General features: G+C 46.1%; 3 protein-coding genes across 6 annotated transcripts; 2 read left to right on the top strand and 1 right to left on the bottom strand.

Moving 5' to 3' along the window:
- The first annotated feature begins 4,356 nt into the window (after window positions 1-4,356).
- JMJD8 (jumonji domain containing 8) lies at window positions 4,357-7,718 on the top strand. The gene is made up of 10 exons (XM_075285683.1): window positions 4,357-4,392; window positions 4,874-5,016; window positions 5,246-5,338; window positions 5,423-5,471; window positions 5,553-5,649; window positions 6,043-6,111; window positions 6,296-6,415; window positions 6,599-6,666; window positions 6,746-6,880; window positions 7,338-7,718. Exons 2-10 carry the CDS (start codon window positions 4,922-4,924, stop codon window positions 7,416-7,418), a joined length of 807 nt encoding a protein of 268 aa, XP_075141784.1. The 5' UTR covers window positions 4,357-4,392; window positions 4,874-4,921; the 3' UTR covers window positions 7,419-7,718.
- Window positions 7,719-8,622: 904 nt separating this feature from the next.
- Window positions 8,623-19,220, bottom strand: STUB1 (STIP1 homology and U-box containing protein 1). Of its 4 annotated transcripts, none has more exons than XM_075285532.1 (8): window positions 19,028-19,220; window positions 17,530-17,885; window positions 16,601-16,799; window positions 13,748-13,913; window positions 12,913-13,003; window positions 12,341-12,397; window positions 12,088-12,204; window positions 8,623-9,901 (listed from the first exon to the last, which is right to left on the bottom strand). In XM_075285532.1, exons 2-8 carry the CDS (start codon window positions 17,704-17,706, stop codon window positions 9,776-9,778), a joined length of 933 nt encoding a protein of 310 aa, XP_075141633.1. In that variant the 5' UTR covers window positions 17,707-17,885; window positions 19,028-19,220; the 3' UTR covers window positions 8,623-9,775. The 4 variants fall into 4 exon arrangements, with proteins under 4 accessions (XP_075141633.1, XP_075141634.1, XP_075141637.1 ...); XM_075285533.1 differs by having other exon boundaries at window positions 19,173-19,212; XM_075285536.1 differs by having other exon boundaries at window positions 17,530-17,785; window positions 19,173-19,212.
- Window positions 19,221-19,482: 262 nt separating this feature from the next.
- Window positions 19,483-24,333, top strand: LOC142216398 (uncharacterized). Its single transcript, XM_075284197.1, has 6 exons — window positions 19,483-19,564; window positions 21,583-21,790; window positions 22,022-22,115; window positions 22,545-22,704; window positions 22,843-22,995; window positions 23,904-24,333. The coding sequence occupies exons 2-6, from the start codon at window positions 21,663-21,665 to the stop codon at window positions 24,044-24,046; spliced, it is 678 nt and encodes a 225-aa protein (XP_075140298.1). The 5' UTR covers window positions 19,483-19,564; window positions 21,583-21,662; the 3' UTR covers window positions 24,047-24,333.
- The last annotated feature ends 1,991 nt before the right edge of the window (window positions 24,334-26,324 follow it).

The raw sequence follows: 26,324 nt of genomic DNA, 5'->3' as shown, positions 1-26,324 counted from the left end.
TGCAGTGTAAGAAGCGCAGGCTGCCATGTAATCCTGGAGTCTATACATAGAGGGCGCCACTGCTGTTAGTCACTGCCTGCACCTGTTATCTGTTTTACAGCTTCTTACTTTACAGCAGCAGTCACCTATACGACATGCACATAGCTGGTATCTCGGGGGTGGGTCTTGTAATACCCTCGCTGTCACATGACTGCGCTCAGTTACTTGCCATTTCTGTATAGTAAACGCTTAAATCTGATTGGGTGAATCTCCCATTTCCTCGTTGTACAGTAAGAGCTGTTATTACAATAAACGTTCCTTATAGAAGCAAATGATCTTTATCGTCTTTATTAAATGTGGGCCTTAGTAAATGTTCTCTACCCCTTCCCCTGTTGCTGAGAATTTTGTGCACCCCTCGGACTGGGTAGATGGATTAGTGTATGGGTGAAAGGCTCTTAGCGCTGGACTCATATATGGTATATACTATGATATGGTACGTACTGTATATTATGAGCGTCTCTTTGTAGGTTGTTTCTAGCTATATAGGAGAACCAGTGACGCTATAGCATCCCAGTATATTCACAATCATGTGACAATGCTGACACCTAGTGGACAAGGCTCACAACTACAACCACAGATCTGGAGCTGTAGGCCGATGTTCCCAGCTCCCATGTTACTAGGTAGGTAAGCAAATTTGTGTTTTAGGGGTCGTGACGATGCATTGAATTCCAGCCTATATAACAGAGACAGCAGGACAGGTCAGGTTTTTATTAAAGGGATTTTCTGGGCTTGATGTTGGTGACTTGTCCTGAGGTCCAGGAATATCTACCTACTTAGGCGCTGTTCACATCACGTAACTGGCTCATGTTTGACATATATATGCTGTGACAGAAGCAGACAATGTATCCCACTGTACAAACATACGGGGGAGATGTTGCCCATTGAGCAACAGCGTATACTGGTAAATTAGCCCACAAAAACCTCCAGCGGGCTAATGTATTCTATATACACACACACATATATATATATTTGGCGTGCCCACCAGGAGATCAGCAGATATCACAAATGTCTTGTATACACACTTTCAATACTGAATCTATAGCCAAGGTAAAAAACTGTTTCTGGTTCAATGTTGGCTGATAGAAGTCAATATGGAGGTCTCAAGTCAATGGCACAGTTGTGTCTAGCAACCCAAAGAAATTCACAAATTGGTTTCTGTTAACCAATCAGATCACGTCTTTCACGCTCTAAAATGCCATGGAAAATGAGAGCTGAAATTGATTGATCTGATTGGCTGGCAGGGATAATGTAGCCCCATAATATTACAGAAACCCCGCAATAAGTACTAAACATGGCGGAGATCAGGGGCGGAGCAATAGGGGGTCCAGGGGTAGCCCCAACCGTCCCTCCCCCACATAACACAGACCATTATTCTTGTTTTGTTTTTTTCAATTTTCAGTTCTCAATTTTTTTGTTTAAAGGGTGACAAGAAACAAAACAGGGTAAAGTCATGTACAAGGTACAGAGAAAGGGGGAGGAAACACCCAAAAATAAACTATAATACACAGCAAGAAGAATGAAGGTAGAAATAGAAGAGAGGGGCGAGGGAAAGGGTATACAACATAATAGTAGGGGTAAGGGGGAGGTGAGAGGAAGGGTCACCTCAGGTTCCAGTCAGCCGCTGGGTAAGGAGAACCACCCCACCAGCACCCCCATTATGGGGAATGTGTACCAGAGAGGAGAGGTAAGGCCTGTGGTGACCCAAACTCCAAGTAGAATCAGCTCTTCCAAAACTTCATCATGTATAGTAAGGTCTCCTCCAGTCTATGGCTCCTGGACCCTGCCGATCCTATGGCCTACTGTTATACAGAGGATTGCACCACATAGCTGGCATACAGGCCCACGCTGCGGTCATGAACTTTCATCTCATATTCTGCACTTGAAAAATGAAAGCTGCGCTGTGATTGGTTACTAAGGCCAACAGGGATTATTTCACACCTGCCCCATAGCTGTACCCCGAACTCAATAATCCTCAGAAAACCCAGAAATAACATTGAGCGAACTGGTGAATATCATATCCCACATTTATTGTTATGGCTGCACCTGAATTCAGGGGGGGGAGGGGTATTCATAAACACTGCACGCCATACCATGAATATATCACCTAGGCCAGCTCCTTGCCGCAGTAGATTTCGGCCATTATTTACAACACAAAAATGTGTTAAATAATGGTGAATCTGGTGCAGCCCCTGCCCTACCCCTCACCTACTAGTTAAGTCACAAATGGAGTTAAAATGGTACAAACCACATTTCAGTGAGTTTTTTGCCAAAAAGCATAAAATGTTGATGAGTTCCCCCAATTGTGCGTCAAAACTGGCATATTTTCATTTTTAAAGAGTTTATACCATTTTGGACACTTATTCCCTATTCACAAGACAGGGGATAAGTGTCCGACCATTGGTGGTCAGATCGCCTGGTCCTGTAGTCATCAGGTAGGTCGGCAGGAGTCCCCCAAAAGCCTCCTTGTGAATGGAGCATCAGAGCACTTGTGTGACCAGTGCTCCATACACCAGGCTTATTACAGTCACACAAGTGCACTGACGCTTCATCCACAAGGAGGCTTTAGGGGGGCTATTGCCCATCTTCCCGATCACTGGACCCTCAATGATCAGACACTTATGCCCTGCACTGTGGATTGGCGATACATTTCCATAATGGGACAACCCCTTTAAATGTTTCTAGAGGACTGGGTGTATCTTATAAGGAAAGGGGTGCGGTTTCAAATGCAAAATAAGGTGCAAAGTAAACAAAAGTGAAGGTGGTAGAGACAAAATGGGGCAAATTTGGCATATTGTATGGGCGTAAGCCTGAGGACCACATAGGAAGGGATCTGATACTTGCCATTTTTAGGGGCCTTTGTTTTTTTCCTTCTTTACTTTCTAAGAAACAAACACTCTAACATGTGAGCGATAGAAGATCTTCCTTTGGGGTTCGCTCATCTCCATGTTTCCTTACCCCTCCTTATATAATCAGCACAATGTAATCTCATTTATCATGGATGACACATGGATCCAGTCATTCATATAAACCTTTTCTTTACTGACCGTGGTTTGATGCAAGCAGGACTTTTCTCTCTGCATGTTTCTTGCGGAAACCACATGGACCCCATTATAGTCTATGAGGTCCGGGGTTTTCCTTAGGTAACCGCTTTTTTACGCGTATAGGTTTCATAGATGTGATCCAGGCCTAATCGGTTCTCTTTTCATATTGGATGAGGAGCACCCATAATAATAATAATACATTTTATTTCTATAGTGCCAACATATTCCGCAGTGCTGTACAATCTGTAGGGTTCAAGTACAGACAAAAAAGATACATTATAAAGAAATAGTCAATTCACACAATGGGACTGAGGGCCCTGCTCACAAGAGCTCAGAGTCTATGAAAGGTAAGTACAAGGCGGATCCTAGGGATCCTTGTGATCTTATACATTGACCGTCCTCGAGAAGTAGTCAAGTGGTCATAGGCCAAGGCTTATGTTTTTGTCTTCTGTATAGGTCAGGAAGTAAACCTGGAATATCGGGGAGGGGGCTCAGGAAATGGGAAAAGCTTAAAAATGGGGGTAACCCTTAGATGGTTGGTAAGGAATCTGTACATAATGCCAACATTTACAGCCACGTATAGGGCTCTTATATACCGGGGGCGTCTCTTCCCACCTAATTCACGTGTTTGTTTCTATAGATTTATGGCCGCATTCTACTCCTTCAGGTGTTCTGAGTACACGAGACCCTCACACAAGGGGGCGCTCTGGTGGGGGTGAATTGGGCTCCTGCACCTACTGTATGGGACTACAAGATGGAAGAATTCTGTGCTCGTGTGTCTGATCACCAGGGGCTCAAAGATGGGGTATGGACTGTATGGGTGAGCTCTGCCTGTGTAATTCCCCTCAGCTGCACTACCAGGCACAGCCTGAGGACAATGTGGCGCTGTCCTTTCTTATAGGTACTTGGGTATCCCATGCTCTGCTGGAGTTAGGAATAACTGGTTGCCAACACAAGTGAGGAATTATATGGCAGCCATGTCTGTCACCCAGCTTTCCCATAGACATTTAGGAAAGCCGGGTGGTTATAGAGCTCATACAGACTGTTCTCCAGGAGCCGGTGATCAGTGTGACAGAGAAGGAGTTAAGATTACTCTGGAGCCGCGCTGCATGCCGGGTAGTGTAGTCTCCCCGCGCTCCTCCCCCTGGACTAGGAGCCTTGTGTAAGACTACATCTCCCGGCGTGCAGTGCGGCGAGGGACGTGCGGCTGTCTGTGAATGGCCGGCGCTGTGTGAGCTTTGGCTGCAGAGATTTCTTCCGATTCTTAGTCCACATCAGCAGAGCCCAGGCCGGGAGCCGCAGCCACAGTGAGGTACGTTACATATATATATTATGTATATATATGTATATATATATATGTGTGTGTGTGTATATTAGATAGACAGACACACACACTTCTCCACCGCTGTGACGTTCAGTACCACGGGCAGTGAGAATATAAAACTAGAACTACAACTCCCAGCAGGCCCAGCGATCCTCCTAATATGCAGTGACAGTGGATTCTCCACACCGTTGTCAATAAAGTTTATTGGTCACTCAGCCACCAATCAGATCACTGCTCTCATTTTCTAAGCAGCATCCTTAGCTGGATTTTGATTGGTTGCTAGAGACTACAAGGCTAATCCTCCCTCTTGGATGCCCACAGCAACCAATCAGAATCCAAGTTACAACATGGGAGACAGGATGTGATTGGTTGCTGTGGGCGATAAATCAATGTACTTCTATGTCAGGGCTCTATCTATAAGCCCATCTATCACCACCTATATGTATTATTCCTTCTCTTCCGGCTGTAGGTGCTGACTTAGTGCCTAGGGGGCGCCCTGCAGGCACCGGGGGACCAAATGGCACTTTTTATCCGCTTCTACCTCCTGCTACATGTTATGGCAGCGCCAGCACTGTCCGAGAAGACTGAATACACAGAATGTGATGGCGGCTGGTAGGTCTGACCGGGACTAGTAAATATAACTGTGATGTCATTCCGACCTATGATGTCATCACGGTCTGTAAACTACCGCTCCCAGCATGCCTTGTCATCAGCCCCATACATCCCATTGTCCATTAGTAGGGATTTAGAATGGTCTCTTGTACCAGGACACATCCCCTTTAATGGTGACAAGTCCGGGCCCCCTGCCGGTGACATGACATGTCTCTGCTCCGGTCTGCAGGCAGTGGAACAATTACTCTCCGGTCCAGGAGGAGGAGCGCTGCACGGTGGAGAGGAGAGACGCCTCCATCACCTACTCAGAGTTCATTGAGCGGTAAGTGTTGTCAGTCAGTGACCCCCCACCATGTCCTCCCGTCACCCCCACAGAGCTGACCCCACCTGTTCTCCCTCTTCACAGGTATGCCTATAAGAGGCCGGTCATTATTCAGGGACTCACTGATAATTCGGTACGTCGTCTTTACCACCCATCCGCTTCATGCACAGCGTCTCCTGTAATATTCTAACTCGCGTCATCTTTTCTGCATCAGGAGTTTCAGTCACTGTGCAAGAGGGAACAGCTGCTGCGGATGTACGGAGATCGCACCGTCCGACTCAGCACGGCAAACACATATTCTTACGATAAAGGTGAGACGCTGATCACATGACCTACAGCCAGATGTAGAATAGTCGGGTCACTTTCATAGGAAGAATATTAAGGTCATAAGGCAGTAGGGATGTAATAGAGGAGGGGGCCGTGGTGTACAAGACCAAAGATATAGAGAAGGACCAGAATGAACAAGATCAAAGATCTAATAGAGAAGGGGGCCGTAGTGTACAAGAGCTAAGATATAATCGTAGGGGCCACAAGATACAAGGATGTAGGATATACGGAGGTGGGGGCACGGTATACAAGACAGTGAATGGGAGCCACAGTGTACAAGACCAGGGTTATAAGAAGGTGGACCCCGGGCTTCTCTCAGGCTATTCAGGACTGCCATGTTTACCTGTTTGGATAATTCTTGTTTCCCTTCTCTATAGTGGACGTCCCCTTCCAGGAATACGTAGAGCACTTCCTGAGACCCCAGGACCTGGACTCGCTGGGTGTGGGTAAGTGATACTGTACTATAATAAATTTTGACGCCTGCATAACGGAGTAGACACAGCCAGAGGCGAGGTCACTTCTGTAGGGTATGAGGGAGGGCAGTGATGCCATGGGGTATAGCCAGGTGATGAGCGGGCACTGCTGTCCTCAGACACTAAATCACTTGAGAACTCCTCTCTTTACCTGCAGATACTTTGTATTTCTTTGGTGATAATAACTTCACAGAATGGGGGTCTCTGTTTCAGAAATACATCCCTCCTCCATACAAGCTGCCTGGCACAACCGGGGTATATAGTTTTGGCATAGCTGGTAAGTCATATTTTAAGAATTCTACCTAAAAATCAAGGGGCGCCCAGAGCCATACCCCTGCCAGTCCAGAAATCCTGTGGTGTTTTCTTGCAGTTTTCTAGCACAGCAAAAACCTGCAAAGAGACCCCACGGGAAACCATGGCGTCCATGTTATCTGTAACCAGCATCTCCATTGTTCTGCAGGTTCTGGTACAGGGGTGCCCTTCCACTGGCACGGGCCTGGCTATTCGGAGGTGATATACGGCAGGAAGGTGAGTGACCCCCACATACATCCTGTTATGTCACATTTACATACATTGTATTCACATAAACCTCTTTCTTTTCTATCAGCGCTGGTTCCTTTATCCACCCGACAAGAACCCAGATTTTAACCCTAACAGGACCACACTATCCTGGATGCTAGAGACATACCCACTATTACCTGCCGAAGAGCGTCCCATAGAGTGCACGATCAGACCCGGCGAGGTGAGAACTGCAGAGCGTCAGACAGAAAACATTCAGGGTTGAAGACAATGCAAGGGAGGGCATTGTGGTGGTTAGGTATTAGGGAGGGACAGATGGAAGGACTTGGGATACATACAGCTGGCATATCAGAGCAAGCCTGGTTGAGCAGGATGTCGACAAAATAGGTGGGGGGGGGGGGTCGCAGTGTCCACAGAAGGTGGTAATAGTAAGAATTTGGGGGTTCATAGATAGTGATGATAATGGCTGGATTGGAACCAAGGGAGGGGGGGGGGTCATAGAGTCAGCAAGAGAGAGTGAACAAGATGACTAAGATTGGGATAATGTGTGGAGATGGACAATAGTGAAAAGATGTAGAGGGCGGGTTTGCATGTGAAGCCCTTTCCTAGGTGTGGGGAGGGGGAGTCCTGTCTTTTCCTTTAGGCAGTGACTGATTGTCTTTGCTTCTGTCCTTCCTCAGGTTCTGTACTTCCCAGACCGCTGGTGGCACGCCACCCTGAACCTAGACACTAGCGTCTTCATCTCCACATTCCTGGGGTAGGCACGATGAACGTTATCTATGCTATATGACTAGCAAAAACCTCAGGGCACAGGCTGACAACTGCGAGACTTGAACCTCTGATCAGCGGCATCACCTCCAATCCTGACAGACTGCTAAGGACACCTTGATGATACCCAACTGAGGCACTGCCACCGGACCACTGGGGAGGGGGGGCCGAGTGTATATTTTATTGTACTGGATTTGACTGACATTCCCTGTGCACCTTATGCGCAGTTTTATTCTTCCGTTTTCTATGCAGGTTTGCAACGGCGACTACTTTTACTTCTGTAATAAAATGGATAAAAATGCAGAGTAAGCAGTTTCAGTCATTTTCAGCTTAAGATACAGGTAGGCTTCGGTTTTCTTATACCGATTCCCTGCAGAGACGGCATTATAGGGTTTTCAACCAAACTGAATTTCCATACTGCTGACCTGTTTACAGGCTAGGCCATCGGTATATGATCCGAACCCTGCACATCTACTCTAGCAGCCTGGAGAGGATAGAAGTTGCAATCTGTGCAGCATACAAGTAATGGCCACCTCGCTGCAGTTCACCGAAACCACCACTATGCCATGAACAGGGCTCCTATTATTAACACCCACCCACCAGCAGCTTCCAGTATAGCACCCAATGATGTGTCCGGGGGTCCGACCCCACAGTTCGCAGACTGATTTATGAAAAGTCGATTTAGGGCTGGAAACCCCATTACCATTCCTGAGGCTGTCTATTTCCATTGCTACAGAAATGTATCCATTGCAGGTGCTTCCTGTAGTGGGCACTCTGCCCTATACACAAGAGTTATCCCTCGTTCAAATCTGTGTTTGATAATCCGTTCAGGGAGTCCGCATGGGACACCCCCCTCCCCCGAACGGAATACCAAACGCATTGGCAAGCGGTGTGCAGTGAAAGCACAAGGACCCCATAGACTATAATGGGTCCGTGTGCTTTCTGCGTGGTGTCCGCACGGAACATGTGGACAGGAAAGTACTTTGTGATCTACTTTCATGTCCGCGTGATTCATGCGGGCAGCACACGGACCCCATTATAGTCTATGGGGTCCGTGTGCTTTCGCTGCACACCACTTGTCAATGCGTTTGGTATTCCATTCGGGAAGGGAGGGGGGCCATGCGAATCACCAAACGCAGATGTAAATGAGGGGTCACTGCCAAATACTCTAAACAACAAAGCTCCAACCACAGAGCAACCACATAACCTTTTTAATATTTGCACTGTGCATTCACAGGAAAAGCAGACACTCTCCCCCTCCCCGTGTCCAAATAACAACCAATCGCAAAGGCGTATCGTCCTGCAGCCGCAAATACACAAGACACTAGAACATATTTACATCATCTATGTACAAGGAAGAAGCTATAACAAGTTCATCTGAGGAAATCCGATGGGCCGGGATGTCTGTCCTGATCACCAGTAATATAGACTTGGTGTGGATGGAGGTTAGAGGTGGGGTCTACAGTTACAATGGGGGGTGGGCAATGTCTATAGTTGTCAGTACTCCGTTCTCCAGCAGGTTAGTCTATTACGGCCTGTATCATCTGTGTAGGCCAATAACCTTCGACCTTTTGTGACGCTACAGCAACCCAGCATGTCTGCAGAACAGGATGGGAGTTGTAGTTTCACAAGGGAAGAGCCGCTGGTATAGAGGTTAGTGGCACACAGAGTCATGCAGCTCATCCGAATGTTACGACAGGGGTCAAACCAGCACAAGTCACAATAGTGAAGGAGTCGATGAACGAAATTCAAGTTCACGCTGCGAACATTCAGCTCCATGGAGCGCTCCATAGTATAAAGCAGCATGGTAAATAGGTATCCATCTATGGCGCCATCTAGTGGAGACATTTTTTTCTCTCTCCATGTGTATTATGAAGTCTCTGAGAGGCCTAGAAACTTTACTCAAAAGCATAACACTGAACAGAAGGTGGATAACACGCTGGGTATGTGAGCAGCCATGTTTACGTATCCGACACTGCTGTGGTGAATAGTCCTCATGCCCCGCAAGTTTCATGCTATATGGCTTTGCGGCTCTTCAGACACAGAAATTCTTAAATCTGTGGCTCACCTCTCGCACTGTATGACGGCTGGACTATTGGTGTTTGCGTGACGTCACCGGCAGCGAGGAGAGACAAGACGAAAGCGGCGCTGGAGAGGACATCCAAGATTGTGATCTATGAGGCTTCTAGAGATAGGAAAGGCTCTGGGTAGCGATGGACGTGAGCAAGACAAGTAAGGCATGAAGGCAAGACAGGCACGTTACGTCACTCCGCGACCGGTGCAATCCGCCACCAAAATTATGGTTTAAAAAAAAAAAAAAAAAGTGCTTAGGTAGGCTGGTGGCGTCATCCTAATAGTCCTCCACCCAGCCGTTCTCGCATATGAAGGCGTCAATCACCTCTTTCATGGCTAGATTTGGGATCAGCTGATCTTGGGTCAATGGGCTTCGGGTCACAGGATCAAAGTGTCCGACTCTCTACAGGAAAAGAAAGCATGTCCAGTGTCAACGTCTTAAAGGAGTACTCTAGCTCCAACAGCATTTTCTATACAGATGACCTACCTATGTCATAGACCATCAGTATCTGATAGGTGTGGGGTCTGGATGACAGATCAATCATTCCGGAAGCAGTTCTGTTATTACTCAAGTACTATTAAAAACTACGATAGCTGCGGCCCCCGGGTGATGCAGCTCTGTGCACAGGAGGATATTATAGGCCAAAGATGGCGCCGCATGAGTGACAGCCTCGATACAGAGCTCCAAGCTGGGAGTGACCTTTATCTTTCCTTTTCACTCTTTTTGTCTGTATCTTCAAGAATCCTCTAACCAAGCAAACTAGCACTATGAATTAGCAACTATAAATTGCAAGGAAGACCCTGTGGAGTTTTTTTTCCCTTTTGTTTCTATTGTTAAAGCATGGACAAGACCTAATCAGCTGGAGTGTCATGTGCACATGTGCCTGTTACCATCCCCCCACGAGCTAAGGACAGCATGGTCACCATGAGGCAGACAAAGCTGCATGGAAGTGTGGACTTCTTCTTTCAAGGAGAAGATTTTTGGTGTCTATTGCTGATGTGTGAAGATGCTACAGCTGACTGGTATTTCTTTCTATTACTGTGGACACGTGGGACTCCGTTACAGCCTGGGAACCATCACCCACCTACCCCATGAGTTTATGGAAGCTTGGCAAGAGAGCAGCACCCTGTCTACCTGGATGGCTTCAGATTTCTTTGGGCAGTAGAACACAGTGGTAAGAAGAAAGGAGGAGGAGGAGGGCTTGTGATGAAGGACATTTGGGTCATTTTTTTTGTGGTTAATGGACAATAGTGCTGATACAAGATACCGAACTATCAGCTGTGAGCAGGAGATCTCATCACCTACCAAAGGAACTACCACATGTTATCATGATAGCTGCCTATGTCCTCCACCTCTGCAAAAAACGTTTCTGCTTGTTATATCTACATGCTGTGACCCCTCCTCGTGTCCTCAAACCACGGTCAGGCTGTATTATTAACATCACTCCGCACAGAGAACTAAATGATCCTGCAGTGTGTCTGTGTTTCTTTCTTTTTAGTTGCTCTGATTCCTAGGATTTCTCTATCTGCCATGAGCTTGTATGTGTTTTCTCTCTTGTTATATACTACTGTACCATCTATGAAACTGTATCACTGAAATTTCCCCATTGTGGGACTATTAAAGGATTATCTTATCTTATCTTATTCAGCCATAGAATCCAGCACCCAAAAGTGACCAGATCAGCTGATCAGTGCAGGGTCTGGGTGTTGGACCCCAAGCAATCAAATACTGAATGGGGCCAATTTCAGGATCTCTGCAGGTAAATCCAGAGGCTGAAAGGCTACAGACCTAATAACTTCTCACAGATGAGGGTTTGCTCCGGTTTTATCCAGTCTAGACAATCCTCTGTAAGCAAAAGACATCAGCAGCAGCAATCTCTATACCAGTGATGCCAACCTAAAACACACGACAAAGGTGACGTGCCAAGACATTTTGGGTGACACACATTATCCAAACCAAGATGCAGCAGCATGGTCGCACCTGCCATGAGGCAACCTGAAGCAACGGCCTCAGGCGACGGACGCATGAAAAAAAAACACTAGAGGGGAAAAGTGCACACTGAGCTCAAAGCGTTAGCCATCACTGCTCTATAGTGTCCTGACAGTTTGTTACAATGTGTCAGGGCAGGTAACACGTAGTCAGAAGCCTGCAGAGAATTGTCTAGACTGGATACAATTGTTTATTTGTTTTCTTTTTTTAAATGTAGATTGTGATCCCCATATAGGGATCTCAATGTACATTTTTTTTCCTATCAGTATGTCTTTGTAGAATAGGAGGAAATCCACGCAAACATGGGGAGAACATACAAACTCCTTGCAGATGTTGTTCCTGGTGGGATTCGAACCCAGGACTCCAGCGTTGCAAGGCTACAATGCTAACCACTAAGCCACCCGTGCCCTGAATACAACTGCAACAACTCCTCAAGTGAGACGTTCTAGGTTGGCAAGGAATTTTCCAAAATGTTCACAGCACACAAGAATATCCCCATTTCCTGACAGCAAGCAGAGATCTTACAAACAGTGATGGAGTCACTTAGGATTACAGAACTGATGACATTAGTACGGTTCACTCCACTCATCATCTGTTACCTGCAGGTGCTCCTCAATGTCCTTCCTGTCATAGGTGATTCCGCTGGGGGTTATACACGGCTCCCTCATAAGCTCAAAGCTGATCTTTCCACATAAGTAGTCAGGGATGTCTCGTTTCTACACAAGCATGGGGAACATGGGGTTAACAACGTAAGAGCAAGTAAAAGAGCTGCACACTGAATTAGTTAGAGAACAACCAATATGGCTGCCCCATCAGCTGGTCATCCGGTATTTGCAGGCTATGGGCACTCACCTTACGCTTCTCGTCCACCTGAGAGAAGAGCTCGTCCATCTCTGCCAAATATTTGTCCTATGCATGAAGAAATAAAAAAAACAGCATGTCAGCCGGGGTGTGGCAGCAACAACCCAGGGCAGAGAAGTACAGGTAACGTCACCCCAGTCTGAATGGCGGATCGCAGGGAACAGGTGTAGTGTCCCTTTAAGGGCGCTATCTCACAGGCTGACATACAGCTGGACACAAGGCCATTGCTGCAACATTCATTAATGATTAACCCTCGTGTATGTCATCAGGTTTCAATCCTGTACTAGAGGAGAGAGATTCGCACAGGAAGCGAACACTAGTGATAACATAAATGTGCAAACATTCACTGCTCCAATGCATCGAAGAGACGGAAACTGCTTTGTGTAATCTGTAATCTACAGACGAATGTGTATATGGCATATGGACAATGGCAGAGTAACGCATGACAGCATGGAAACACATAGCTCTGCATAGTCACGTATCATTGTTATTTGCACGTACTGAAGTCATGAACCTGGTGCGTGACAATCTGGCTCCTAACCTGCGCCCCCGTCTGGACTTACATGTTTGGTGGCCACACAGGAGAGCTGGGCCCGGCTGCGGTTCTCATCCATGTTCTCCTCTTCATGTTTTCTCTTTGTCTCTTCTAGTTCCCTGTAAAGTGGAAACAGGCGACATGCTGAGCCGCACAAGGTGGCAAATATAGAGTTAATGGACAACCCCCTTTCCATATGTCCCATAGTTCACTATAGAGAGAGGCCCCTCAGCGGGACTGTACATCATCTATGGCAGGGGTAGGGAACGTACGGCTCTCCAGCTGTTGCAAAACTACAATTCCCAGCATGCATACTGGCTCTGCTGTTCTTGGAACTGCCATGGAAGTGAATGGAGCATGCTGGGAGTTGTAGTCTCACAGCAGCTGGAGAGCCGAAGGTTCCCTACCCCTGATTTATGGGTAGTCCTAAGTGAGGAGCCTATTCCATTAAAGGGGTTTTCTCAACAGGGACAAGCTTGCTAAAGTAAAGCCCCTACTCCATTCACCAAATTACTGCAGTGTAGTATTTCCCCCACTGTGGGATTATCTTATCTCTTATGGTTACACCCCAGCTCATAGAGGGCAGGCTTAAGCAGGGCGTCCCCTCTATGAGGTCCATATACCCGAATATAGCAACCACAGACATGGTCACTCAGCTTTCTCAGTCTCCTCAATGGTAGATGTAAGAAGTAGTCGTATAAGTATATCAATACAGTAAGATGTCTCCGTTGCCCCTTGTAACCAATCAGCTTTTCTTTCCTAAACTGAGCACAGCTCTGAGCGCTGATTGGTTACTATGGGCAGGTTTTGGTAAATTAGATTCGCCCCACCCGTCTCCCCACACGGGGGTCCGCGCTCCTCACCGTTCCTTCTCGGCCAGGATGAGTTTGGTGAGATAGGCGTGCAGCTCGTTCTCCTGGTTGATCCTCCGCTCCTCTATACTGTTCCATCGCTTCTTCTTGGCGATCCGCAGAGCGCTTGGGATGTCGTCTCCGAAGTTCAGTCTCTGCTCTTTGGCCAGATTATAGGCTGGGGAGGGGGAGATGAGGTCACATTCTGATCCAAGGGGTCATGGGCGTAATATTACATTAATATTCGGATAATCCAGAGAATTTAGAAGGTGCCCCAGCCATCCCAGATACAACTCCTCATCTGCCTCCCTTTTCATGCATAATCTACGTCAACATATCGCCGGAAACTGTCAGCAAGCAGGGACAGATCTCATTACTGGTATTCCTTTTAGTCAGGTGCTACATAGTAACGTATATATTAAATGGTCAGTCTCAGAAGCCAGCCAGAGAGATCAAGGAATAGCCAGCCTGCTTGATGATGGTTTCCAAATGGTGATTTTTATTAAGAAATGAACAATAAACTCAAAAGTAATGTCAAAATAGTTAAAAAAATAAATAAATAAATAAAATAAAAAATAATAATAATAATAATAATAATAATAAAAATGTCATGAAGAGGTATTAGAAAGATGCCGAATCATAAATCTGTGTAGTATACAGCCATGGATGGCCACCAGGCACCTCCCCATGATAACAGAACATTAGGAGATTAATAAAGGGGTATTGCTGTAATAAGAACGGGGTAACTAGCTGATCGGTGGGGGGGCCGACTGCTGGGAAACCAACATCAAATGCACATTGAAAAAAAAAAAAAGGCAGAAAGTTTTTAAACATTCCTCAAAAGCTATGTGTGAATACACCCTAAGGAGCGTCCTGAGCGAGCAGAATAATGCTAGGTATGTGCCCGGAGCTGTATCATCATCATCCTCCTCCTGTGCGATCTCTTCCCTCAGCTATTTATAGGGAGGTATCACTGGGCAGATCACAAGATTCATGTGCTGAGCGAGCACTCGCGGCAACACTGCAAGAATATATATCATCCTGCAGAAACCAGCGGACGCAGCAGCACCAGTAGAGCCCCGCCGGCTGCAAAGGGTGACTCATCAAAGGGTTAAATCACACCCCATGTCTGCAGCTACCTGACCTGGAAAGACTGATAACAGAGAACAATAGATTGTATTCACCCTATCCTTAAACCATCACCTCTCCTTGGCTTGAAATGACTGCAGAGCAGGTGAATACAATCTATTGTTCCCTGTTATCAGCCATTCACACTGGGAAGCTGATGGCTGCAGGCTATTGCTCCCTGTTATCAGCCATTCATACTGGGAAGATGATGGCTGCAGGCTATTGCTCCCTGTTATCAGCCATTCATACTGGGAAGCTGATGGCTGCAGGCTATTGCTCCCTGTTATCAGCCATTCATACTGGGAAGATGATGGCTGCAGGCTATTGCTCCCTGTTATCAGCCATTCATACTGGGAAGATGATGGCTGCAGGCTATTGCTCCCTGTTATCAGTCAACCTCTTAACAGCCTGATATAGCTGACAACAGGGAGCAATAGACTGCATTCATCTATCTTACTAAGCACCTGCTCAGCATGAAATGGCTGATAACAGGGAGCAAAAGCTGCTCAGCAAATGTGGAACATAGATAGGGGCAACACCGTGGCTCAGTGGTTAGCACTGCAGCCTTGCAGCACTGGAGTCCTGGGGTCGAATCCTGCCAGGAACACAATCTACAAGGAGTTTGTATGTTCTCCCCGTGTTTGCGTGGATTTCCTCCCATTCTACAAAGACATACTGATAGGAAAAAAATAAATAATGTACATTGTGATCCCTATATGGGGCTCACAATCTACATTTAAATTTAAAAAAAATGTGGAAGATAGATTGTGGGTTAAAGGGGTAAGAGATCAACAACCTTTGACACTCCGGCTATTAAGAAACTCCATTCACTTTTGTGGGAGTGATGAGAATAGCAGAGCAAGTGCATGTTGGGAATTGCAGTTCCACAAGAGCAGGAGTGCTGCAGGGTGATGACCCTGGGGATAAGGGATAACTTGCAGACCAGTGGGGGTCCGACCGCTCAGACCCTTACCAATCAAGAGAATGGGGTGGATTTAGTCTCGTTGTCAGCGAATTCCTTGCACCATTCATTACAATGGGATGCCCGGACATGGCACTGTAGTTTCACTATCTCGGGCACTCCCATTGAAATGGAGCAATGCGTGCACTCCCTGACCACTGAGCAACCAGCAACCACTCCATACAGTTCTCCTGCTTGACAGGGGCCTGAGCGACCTTATTCCCTATCCGACTTGTCCAGATAACACACCCCCTTAACTGAGGACCCCGAGCATCTACGGTCTGAAAGAAAAAAAAATCTGTGAACTTGGCTCGACGCGGTTGCATCTCGCTGTCAGCTCTGCATTAATGATTCAGCAGAGACATGTAGTGTGTGATATCGCAGCTCTGGTCCTCGTGTTGTTGGTAACTGGATATAAACAGAGCAGTGTGGCGCCATCCACCCCCATGTCATGGAACATTCCTGTGTCACGGCCGCACATCATAGGCTTTAAGTGGGATTACAGCTCAGCAAATATCTAGAACTTTCCAATATACTTTCTATTCCTTCTGCTTGCTGTCAGTGAATGGAAATCTTCATCTTTTACCTCTCAGGGAAAGCCTTGGTTCTGGTCATGTGATGCACACATAGGTAAGAGGCTCGTGCCACTGTCACATGACCAAGACACAGATCCACTGGCAGTGACAGCAAGCAGAGATCTTGAAAAAGGAATTCATTTTAGAGGAATTTTTTCCACTTCACAGGTGGCCACGGCCTGAACACAGAGGGGCACTCACCTCTCTGCAGGTTGGCGATGGCCTCATCGTAGTTCTCCATTTCCATCTGGCACTGCCCCAGGAAGAAGTGGGCTTTGACAGACTGGCAGTCCAGCTCCAGGGCGTGCTTACAGTCAGCCAGCGCCTTGTCCAGCTGCTGCATCTTCAGGTAACACAGAGCCCGGTTAGTGTAATACACTGCGATGGAGGGGTTTCGAGTCTGGTGGGTGAAGAAAGATGAAGTCAGTGTGAACACAGCAGTACAGAGGGTTTCAGGGGTGCCATGATATTGACAGTGAGGCCATGTGTGCGAAAAGCAGGGTCATGATGTGAAGAGAATGGAGACAAATGGGAAGTCACGGGATCTAGATAGAATGGGGATGCCAGCAGCACAGAGTATTTCAGGAGACAAGTGTAATGATCTTGTGATAGATAAGGGACTATTACATGAAGGGAAAGCAGGATCTTGCCCGCAGCACAAAGTATTTCAGGGAAGGAGGATAGACAAAAATGTACACAGTGGAAGGAGTGGGATTCTCCCAGCAGCACAGAGGAGCAAGCTGATCAAGTGAGAGGTAATACAGTGCTATATGAAGGGAAACCAGGGATCTCTGACCTCCCAGCAGCACAGAGTATTACAGGAGAAGTGTGCCGATCTTGTAAAAGGTAACAGCACTGTATAAATGAGGGAATAATCTTCTCACAGCCTCACAGAGCATTTCAGGAAAGGAATGTGTTAGCATTCTTGGAGGCGAAAGGCTAAGAGATACATGGTGGAAGGAGCATTATCCTACCAGGAGCACAGAGCATTTCAGGAGAGGAAAGTGGAGCTAGTGGGGACAAGGACAGTGTTGTGATGGGAGGAAGTGATGTTCAAGGTCTGAGAATGACAGGTACTGTAAGGAGCAGGGTGTCAGCAGCACAGAGTATTTCAGCGTGTGGATACTTACAATGGCTTTGCTGTAGCAGGACACGGCTTCCTGATATTTACGTGCCACAAACAGTCTATTGCCCTGTTCTTTCAATTCTTGGGCACTGACGCTTTTTTCTGGGCTACCGCCGATACCCCCCGGACCACCGCTGACTCCAGAAGGGCGACCTCCGCTGCTCTCTTCTTTCCCCTTCATTCCGGGGCCTCCAGGAGTCACCCCTCCAAACCTCGGGACGCTTGGTGTCACCCCCAATGTCACTGCTGAGACGGGACCCCTAAATCCAGAGGGGACCCCCTTTATTAGTAGCGTGTCTCAACTGCAGACTCTCCTCCCAGAGGGAACGTCAAATTACTTCTAGGTGACTTAATAATGACCTAGCAACGGGAGAGGAGAATATATATACTTGCAACCCCTGCAGGGGGCGCTAAACCTCATAATACCCCAAGTGATGGCAAATCACGACGCCGCATAAAAGAATACAAAGAATTAACCCCTCATAGACAGGTAGCTCTATCAATACTAAGGAATCAGTGCAGGATGTCAATGCTCAAAACACCAAATATAAGAGTCTGTATACTGTGTATTAGAAGGCAGCCCCCTATAATACAGGACAGGACACTATATGAGGGTGTATGTACTGTGTACTAGGGGGAGAGGACCCGATATATGGTTGTATTGCAGGAGAAGACCCTTTATACTGCGTATTACAGGAGATGACCCCGTGCACTGTATATTAGAGCCTATATACTGCGTCTTACAGGAGATGACCCTGCGCACTGTATATTAGAGCCTATATACTGCGTATTACAGGAGATGACCCCGTGCACTGTATATTAGAGCCTATATACTGCGTCTTACAGGAGATGACCCTGCGCACTGTATATTAGAGCCTATATACTGCGTCTTACAGGAGATGACCCCGTGCACTGTATATTAGAGCCTATATACTGCGTATTACAGGAGATGACCCCGTGCACTGTATATTAGAGCCTATATACTGCGTCTTACAGGAGATGACCCTGCGCACTGTATATTAGAGCCTATATACTGCGTATTACAGGAGATGACCCCGTGCACTGTATATTAGAGCCTATATACTGCGTCTTACAGGAGATGACCCCGTGCACTGTATATTAGAGCCTATATACTGCGTCTTACAGGAGATGACCCTGTGCACTGTATATTAGAGCCTATATACTGCGTATTACAGGAGATGACCCTATACTCTATCATTAGAGCCTAATCACTGTGTATTAGATAGGAGGAGACTTTACAGCACCCCATACACTGAGTAATACAGCAGCAGTCTCTATATAAGACCCTGTACACTGTGTCCTAGAGGGCAGGACCCTATACACTGTGTAGTAGAGGAGTATACCCTATATCCAAGTCTATACACTGTGTACTAAAGGGTGTGCCCCTATGTACTGTGTATTAGAGGTTAGTGCCCTGTATAGAGGAGCTCAGTAGTGTGCACTGCCCCCTTCCATATTCAGCAGGGATAAGACCTCCTGACCTCTGGTGATCCACAATAACAGGACATTCAGGCTTCCCTGACCCCCGCAGGCCTTCCCCAGCCGTCCTACAAGACTCTTCCCGGGAAGGACCTCCAGCACTGACACAGCTCTAGCCCAGACAGCCCCGGAGCCTTGGGAACCTACAGCAACAGCCGCCAACCGGAACTTCCGTCCCGTCCACTGACATAAGGGACGATTGACAGAGCAGTCTTGATGTCCTCTCGCTTTTGTCCTCTGTATGTAGCAGTTGCTTCCTTTTTGTGGTAGAGCGAAAATAACGGAAGAGTATGGGAATGTCCTAGACAAAATGGCTGCTAAACCGGTGACAAAAGTGTCAGAGAAGTTTTACCTCTGGTGATGATAACGACTCCGTCTCTGATTGGTCAGTTTTCTAAACGAGCATCTGTATGACCAATAAGATATCTTCTGGGTGAAGTTGGGGTGGAACGCAAATCTAAACTGGAACGCAAACATGTGACCGGACCAAACCTGGAGAGCGGGAGAGGGAATCTGCTGGGAGAGTCACGTGTCTCCAGGTTGTATTGGGGGGAGCGCATATTTATCTAATGAAAGGGACTTTGCTATTTTGGTGACATACAGTGTAATGACTATAGCTGCATGTATATTGATGAGCTGCAGCTCTTCATCATTGTGCAAGATCTCTGCTTGCTGTCAGGGAATAAGGACATTCAGGCTGTCACAGCTGATGGTTTGTTACAGTTTGGTCCAGTCTAGACAAGCCTCTTTTACCTGCACTGATACACTGTAACAAACAGGCGGGAAACAGCCCTGCAGACACCGTGCGGAAAACATATAGTCTATGAGGTCTGTGTGGTTTTAATGTGTTCAGTATTTAATTCCATTCCCCAGGCGGACTTCAAAAACAGAATACCAAACGCAGATTTGAACAGGCCTTAAGGGGCAGTCACACGTGTGCCCCTGTCCGCCCGAGGTGACATAAAGTCAGACATGCAGGACTTTGCGTCCGTGCAAAAAAAATAAAAAATGGTTTCTCTGCGGAGAGGCTGCGTACAGACACCGGCGATTTGCTTTAAAAGCCCATTCAAATGAATGGGTTTTAAAACTGTCCGCGGTAAGCCGTCCCCTGTGCAGTTTTTCCGGGGATTATGACGGGAACCCAAAGAGCAGACAGCAGTGTAAGTGTGAACATCACATTAGCACTATGAGGCTAAGGCCCACATAGCGAGCCAGATCAGCCAGTATCCCGTCCTTTCAGGTACTGTAAAATGCAGCGACTTTGCCAAATTGCGACGTTTCTGCTGTGTGGGGCCCCGACCTAACATGGTTTTCCAGGACTTACATATTGGTGACCTATGCCCACCAATCAGCTGGTTGAAGAGACTCCAGTATTCGGGTGAGAGCTGCAGCCACTTCACTGAATATCAGTCACAGTGCTGTACATTGTATAATGCAGGGGTCCTCAAACTTTTTAAACAGTGGGCTGGAGGCAGAGCAGGTTGCACAGACATCAGGAGCGGTGCCCTCCAACAGGTAAAGTGAAGTGCGCTCCATGGCCTGGCCTGAGCTCCACATGAGCTTCATTATAAATGCACACCTGCCGGTGTTGTCGGCGGGGCCAGACAGAAGTCACAGTTTGAGGACCCCTGGTATAATGGCTCTGCTTGGTTTTGCAGCTCATCCCCATTCACTTGAATAGGACTGAGCTGCCGCTGTACCATGTGACCAATGGGGTGCTGGTTGTCAGACCCACTCCTAAGGATAGGTCATCAGTAGGTAAGTCCTGAAAAATCCCTTTAACTGAAGTCAATGGGGAGCCACAAAATATTCAATTGTGACAAATCTTCCAAAATGTAAACTGATATGTGATTGGGTGAGGCTGGGTGCAATGTTAGAGGGGGGTGGGTCATTTCCATAAATAGGGGCAGTTCTCTGGTGGTAGCCACATAAGCCATTTATGGAGTGTCCTGTAGATAGACCCTGAAAGATGACCTGTCCTTAGGACAATCAGTGGACGCCTGATACTTGACAGTCGCCTGTATGAAGAAGCCGCAGTGTTTGGGCGAGTGCTGCAGCCTCTTCACTACTTACCAGGCACAGCGCCGTACATTGTACAGTGGCTGTGCTTGGTATTGCAGCTTTCACTTGAAAGGGACAGAGCTGTGAACAGTTCATGTGCTTGTGAAAATGACATCAACATGCCTGTTAAGCAGCCGATCCAAAGATGTGTTAGTCCCATGTTGATCTTCCTAAGAGTAGATCATCCATTAATAAGACCCGTAAATGTCCTTTATGGTAATGGAGCCACATTCACGTGAGAAGATGTGGCCTTCTCATTGACTCGATATTTTTTGCCAAAAGTTGTCACCTTTGGTTAAAGCCGTCCTGAGTATTCACAGTAGTCAAACAAGATTAAAGCCATTGGATCCATTAACGGCAACTAGGATAATGTTTGGTATTCTGCTTAACAGTGTGTCGTGCTTCCCCCCCCCCCCCCCTCCGCCATAGTGTCGTGACTACCTTTAGTGTTCCTGTATATATGGTGTAACCTCTCTTGTGATTTTTTTTTTTCCAGATTTTTGCCTTTCAAGGATATCGTAGTTATATATATATATATATATATATATATATATATATATATACATCGCAAGTAAAATGGCGTCCACATCCAGTCTGTTCCAGAGTAGCGATCCACAAACATGGAAGCAGGTGTCTGATATGTACTGGGAGGTCGTGGCCGCGAAAGGGACAAAACAGAAACAGTTACTGGAGCTGGACAAATGGTGAGTGACAGAACGAAGACTGTGTCAGATACAGGCGGCCATGTTGTCAGCTCAGGCTCCTGCCATGATGCAGCCTTGTTACCAATATATAAGAATGTATCATCTGTTTGCCTTGTAACGGAAAACAAGCTATTGCTCCCTATTATCAGCCAATTCTGGCAAGGTAGAATTTTTCTAGTTGCAACACATGACATGATGTAAAATGATATATGATAATCTATTTGACACCAGGTATCAGGAGGAGCTGCCTGCGCTCATCGCCACACGCCCGCAGAAGTCCATAACTCAGGAGGAACTGGTGAAACTCATGGAGTGGAAGTTAATGGTAAGCTATAAAAACAAATCAATCCAGTTTTCATCAAATACTTCTATATAGCAAGTCTGCCTATTGTTGTTAGGCTCCATGCACATGACTGCTTGTTCAGTCTGAGAGGGCTCTAAAAAACGGCACCATGTCCTGTGCAGCTCAGTGAAAAAGGAACGAAACAGAATAGATGTCATCCATTAAAAATCAGAAGCCCCTCGGGCTGAACACTGAGGCATGTGAATGAGGTGTGCTAAGGAAATATCACAATACAGTTCTGCTACAAGTCATATTTACAGCTTTCCTGGGCTCCTGAGTGGTCTTTGTAATTCAGTGATTCATCTCCACTGTGCCAGGGTCCCCATTCAGGAGCCTTGCAAAGATGAGTGACAACTGTGCAACTTAAGTACTGTGATTGAACTTATAAAAAAAAAAAAATCTTTTGAACAGAGAGGAAAGTTCAGACCGCGCTTAAAGCAGCTGGCGGCGTCTAACTCTGCGAGTATGGTAGAAAGCACCACCAAGAAGGCCTTCCAGCTTCTCCCCAGTGTATCTGCCGCCATTGATGAGCTCTGCCAGCTGAAGGGTATCGGACCAGCCACAGCTTCTGGTGAGTCCACACCGTGCCGGGTATTCTGGATCGATCACCAGGGTAACATTAACCCATTAATAGCACAACCTAATAATTTTAAGGATTTATGTGCATGTAACACTGTGCCCAGGCAACTTCTGTCTTCTTCCAATCTAGCGGTCCTATCGGCTGGCGCCCCAGAGTTGGCGGCTTTCATGGCAGATGAGGCTGTGGAGAGTGTTCCTGGAATGTCGCCTATACAATATAACCTGAAACACTATCTGAGGTTCCTGGAGGAGCTACAAAAGAAATCTAAAGCGCTGACCATAGGTGAGAAGGAGGCGAAAGGAGCTGCAGTGTAAAGCAAGGTGCCAGGCTTAGTCCAGTGAGTTACACTGTGCATTTTATTCCAGAGCTGCAGTCACTATTATATATTGTAATGTGTGTGGTTGATGTGGCAGATTTATGAAACTGACATCTTCCCTACCCCATATATGATGGCACAAAACAAAAAAAAAGTCTTATGTTTCTGCAATTTTTCATTCTGTACAAGATGTGAGCGCAGCTCTGGAGTATAATGCAGGGTGTAATTTGGGATCAGTACAGTATATGTAATGTATGTACACAGTGACTGTACCAGCAGAATAGTGAGCGCAGCTCTGAAGTATAATACAGGATGTAACTCAGGATCAGTACAGGATAAGTAATGTAATGTTTGTACACAGTGACTGCACCAGCAGAATAGTGAGCGCAGCTCTGGAGTATAATACAGGATAAGTAATGTAATGTATGTACACAGTGACTGTACCAGCAGAATAGTGAGCGCAGCTCTGGAGTATAATACAGGATAAGTAATGTAATGTATGTACACAGTGACTGTACCAGCAGAATAGTGAGTGCAGCTGTGGAGTATAATACAGGATAAGTAATGTAATGTATGTACACAGTGACTGTACCAGCAGAATAGTGAGTGCAGCTCTGGAGTATAATACAGGATAAGTAATGTAATGTATGTACGCAGTAACTGTACCAGCAGAATAGTGAGTGCAGCTGTGGAGTATAATACAGGATGTAACTCAGGATCAGTACAGGATAAGTAATGTAATGTATGTACACAGTGACTGCACCAGCAGGCTAGGGAGTGCAGCTCTGGAGTATAATGCAGGCTATTATTCAATACATTGGTATATATATTAGTACGTTATTTCTCAGTACCATCAATAAGCTATATTTTGCAGCTTCTGAAGAAGAGTGGACTCCTCACCGTGTGGAGCTGTGCCTGTGGACCTGGAAAGTAGGCCAGAAACTGTGCCCTCAACTGCTGGAGTCCATTGAACTTGACAATGAAAGACCTGTCAAGAAACTGAAGACACGGCACTGATATGTGGACCAGGACTGAGGAGCAGAATGTGCACTACTGACCATCATTATGTTTGTCTTGCAGTTTATAAACGCGTTTTTCCCTGTGGCCCCTATAACATGTCTTTATAATAGTGGGGTCCCCGCTTCATTAGCGGATTCTGTGAGACATGATAACACACAACTGTTGTAGATGGTTGGCAGAGCGGTACAATCTTTTCTTGGATATTTACACTTAAGTTAGGTCTGTGCACAACCTGTGACGAGGTCTCTTAGGCTATCTCTGTCCCCTCCATACTCTTCTATGGGAGCACCATCCACCACCAATCACATCTACATTCAGCCTGGTTGTGGTCAGACTGAATATTCTGCGGGGAACAAAACTCCCCTGTTCTAGGGATCAGTCAGACCCTACAGATCAGGTGTTTATTCCCTATCCTATAAAAATTTCTATGACATAACCCCTTTAAATATCCTTAGGATAATAGATTGGTGGAGGTCTGACTACCGCAACACTTTACGATCAGCTGATTAAACAGCTTACGGTTTCTTTTCACCTTTTACGTCACGTTCGTCGGTAACATAGCCTTTCTGCGGCTCAGTCCCACTCAGGTGAATGGGGGGCTTAGCAGTTACACAATGTACAGCACCGTGGCCCCTTTAAAAACTGATTCGTGGAAGTGCCAGGAACTGGACCGCACTGATCTGATATCGTTGACCTATCCAGATAACCCTTTTGAGCTTATATATGATTACTTGGAAGTTGTGTAATTCTGCTTCTTTGCATTGTGGGAGATGTAGTGATGATGCCAAACAAGACATATCCCTGAACCAGTGGTGAGGTGCATGAGCAGTAAAAGTAGCAGAATTGTAAATGCTGCTTTGGATGTGACTGGAGAATAACTGGAAAGCCTCGGGTCAGTCATGTACAGCATGTTGATTTTATTCAGTCTTTTTTTTTTTTTTTAAGCCATCTTTATTTACCTTGTACAATCTTTCCAATATAAAAAGAACCAAAAAACATGGTGGCACAATCGCCGTCATCAATTGTAGAAAGTACTGGGGGTTCATCTGTGCTCAGGACTTCCTCGGCCGCAGTGTATATAGGATTTTGGCACTTGAGACACATTAAGGGTTGACTGCAGCGGGGCCAGTTTATATGGCGACACCATACGCCTTTGTTATAGTATACTCTAGAGAATAGATATATGTGTAGGATTTATAACGATCTCTCTACTCTATATTGCTCAGTAAATTAGTCTTATTATCTGTATTAATTGTCTACTCTGAAATAAATAAATTTTTTTCCTTAAATACGTATATTTTCATATAATTTATGTATAATTTAAATCTTGCACATGGTCATAGTGTTCAAAATGGCTGCCGCTAGAGCTTATTTTGGTTGTCTCGTTTAAAATGGCCGCCAGTTCCTCTTCTGTGCGCCTCTCTCCTTTGTTACCTGTAGCAACCAATCAGGAAACTGCTTTCATTTCAGGAGTAATGAAACCTGCACTGTGATTGGTTGCTGTGGGCAACAAGGCAATTGTAAAGAAAAAAAAAATTGAGGCTGTGAATGTGTTTCCAGTCACAACCAATAAAAGCTCAGCTTTCATTCCTGACCTGCAGTGGGAAAGATGAAACGCAGGTTCTGATTGGCTGCTTTGGGCTCCAAGTACAATTCCATGCGTGAGGCACAAAAAGCGGAGGTTGTTTTTTCCTCAAAATGGCCACCATCGCAAATGGCCGTCAGAAGTCTTAATTTCCATACAGACATCAAAATGCAAGGTAAGGTATATATATATATATATATATATATATTCGTTATCTCCTATCTGTATTATGTTACGATATGGAATGACTGGAATTTCTTCCCATTTTCTAGGCCGATACGAGATAAAATCTTACTGTGACAGGATTTTTCGTGCAGATCGAGAAAAGTTCTTAGAGCCAATGAACATTCAAGTGTCTTCTGTCAGAATGGTAAGTTGCAGAGAGATTGGCGCCATTTTCCTCTTTGGTGGGGTCGTTATAAGGAGAGGCTGAAAACTGAGGCAACTTTGTGAGTGCTACAAAATGGCAGAGATGGGTTATCATCAGGCCGTACCTTGAAACGCAACTTCTATTAATCCGCAAAAAAAAAAAATTATCCGGCTTTACGGTTTTTGAGTTTTTTAGTATTTTGTTCTCTATTCACATCCAGAGCTGCTCTCGAGTCTTTTTGTTGCCCCTTGACAACAAACAGTGGTTTGGTGACCTACCGATTGAGTCTGAGCAGAATTCTGATCACAGCTCTGGATGTG

This window comes from Leptodactylus fuscus, chromosome 8 (assembly GCF_031893055.1).
Source record: "Leptodactylus fuscus isolate aLepFus1 chromosome 8, aLepFus1.hap2, whole genome shotgun sequence".
NCBI classification, from domain to species: domain Eukaryota; kingdom Metazoa; phylum Chordata; class Amphibia; order Anura; family Leptodactylidae; genus Leptodactylus; species Leptodactylus fuscus.
The sequence above is the reverse complement of the archived record's forward strand: the minus strand, read 5'-3'. Positions and strand labels throughout refer to the sequence as shown.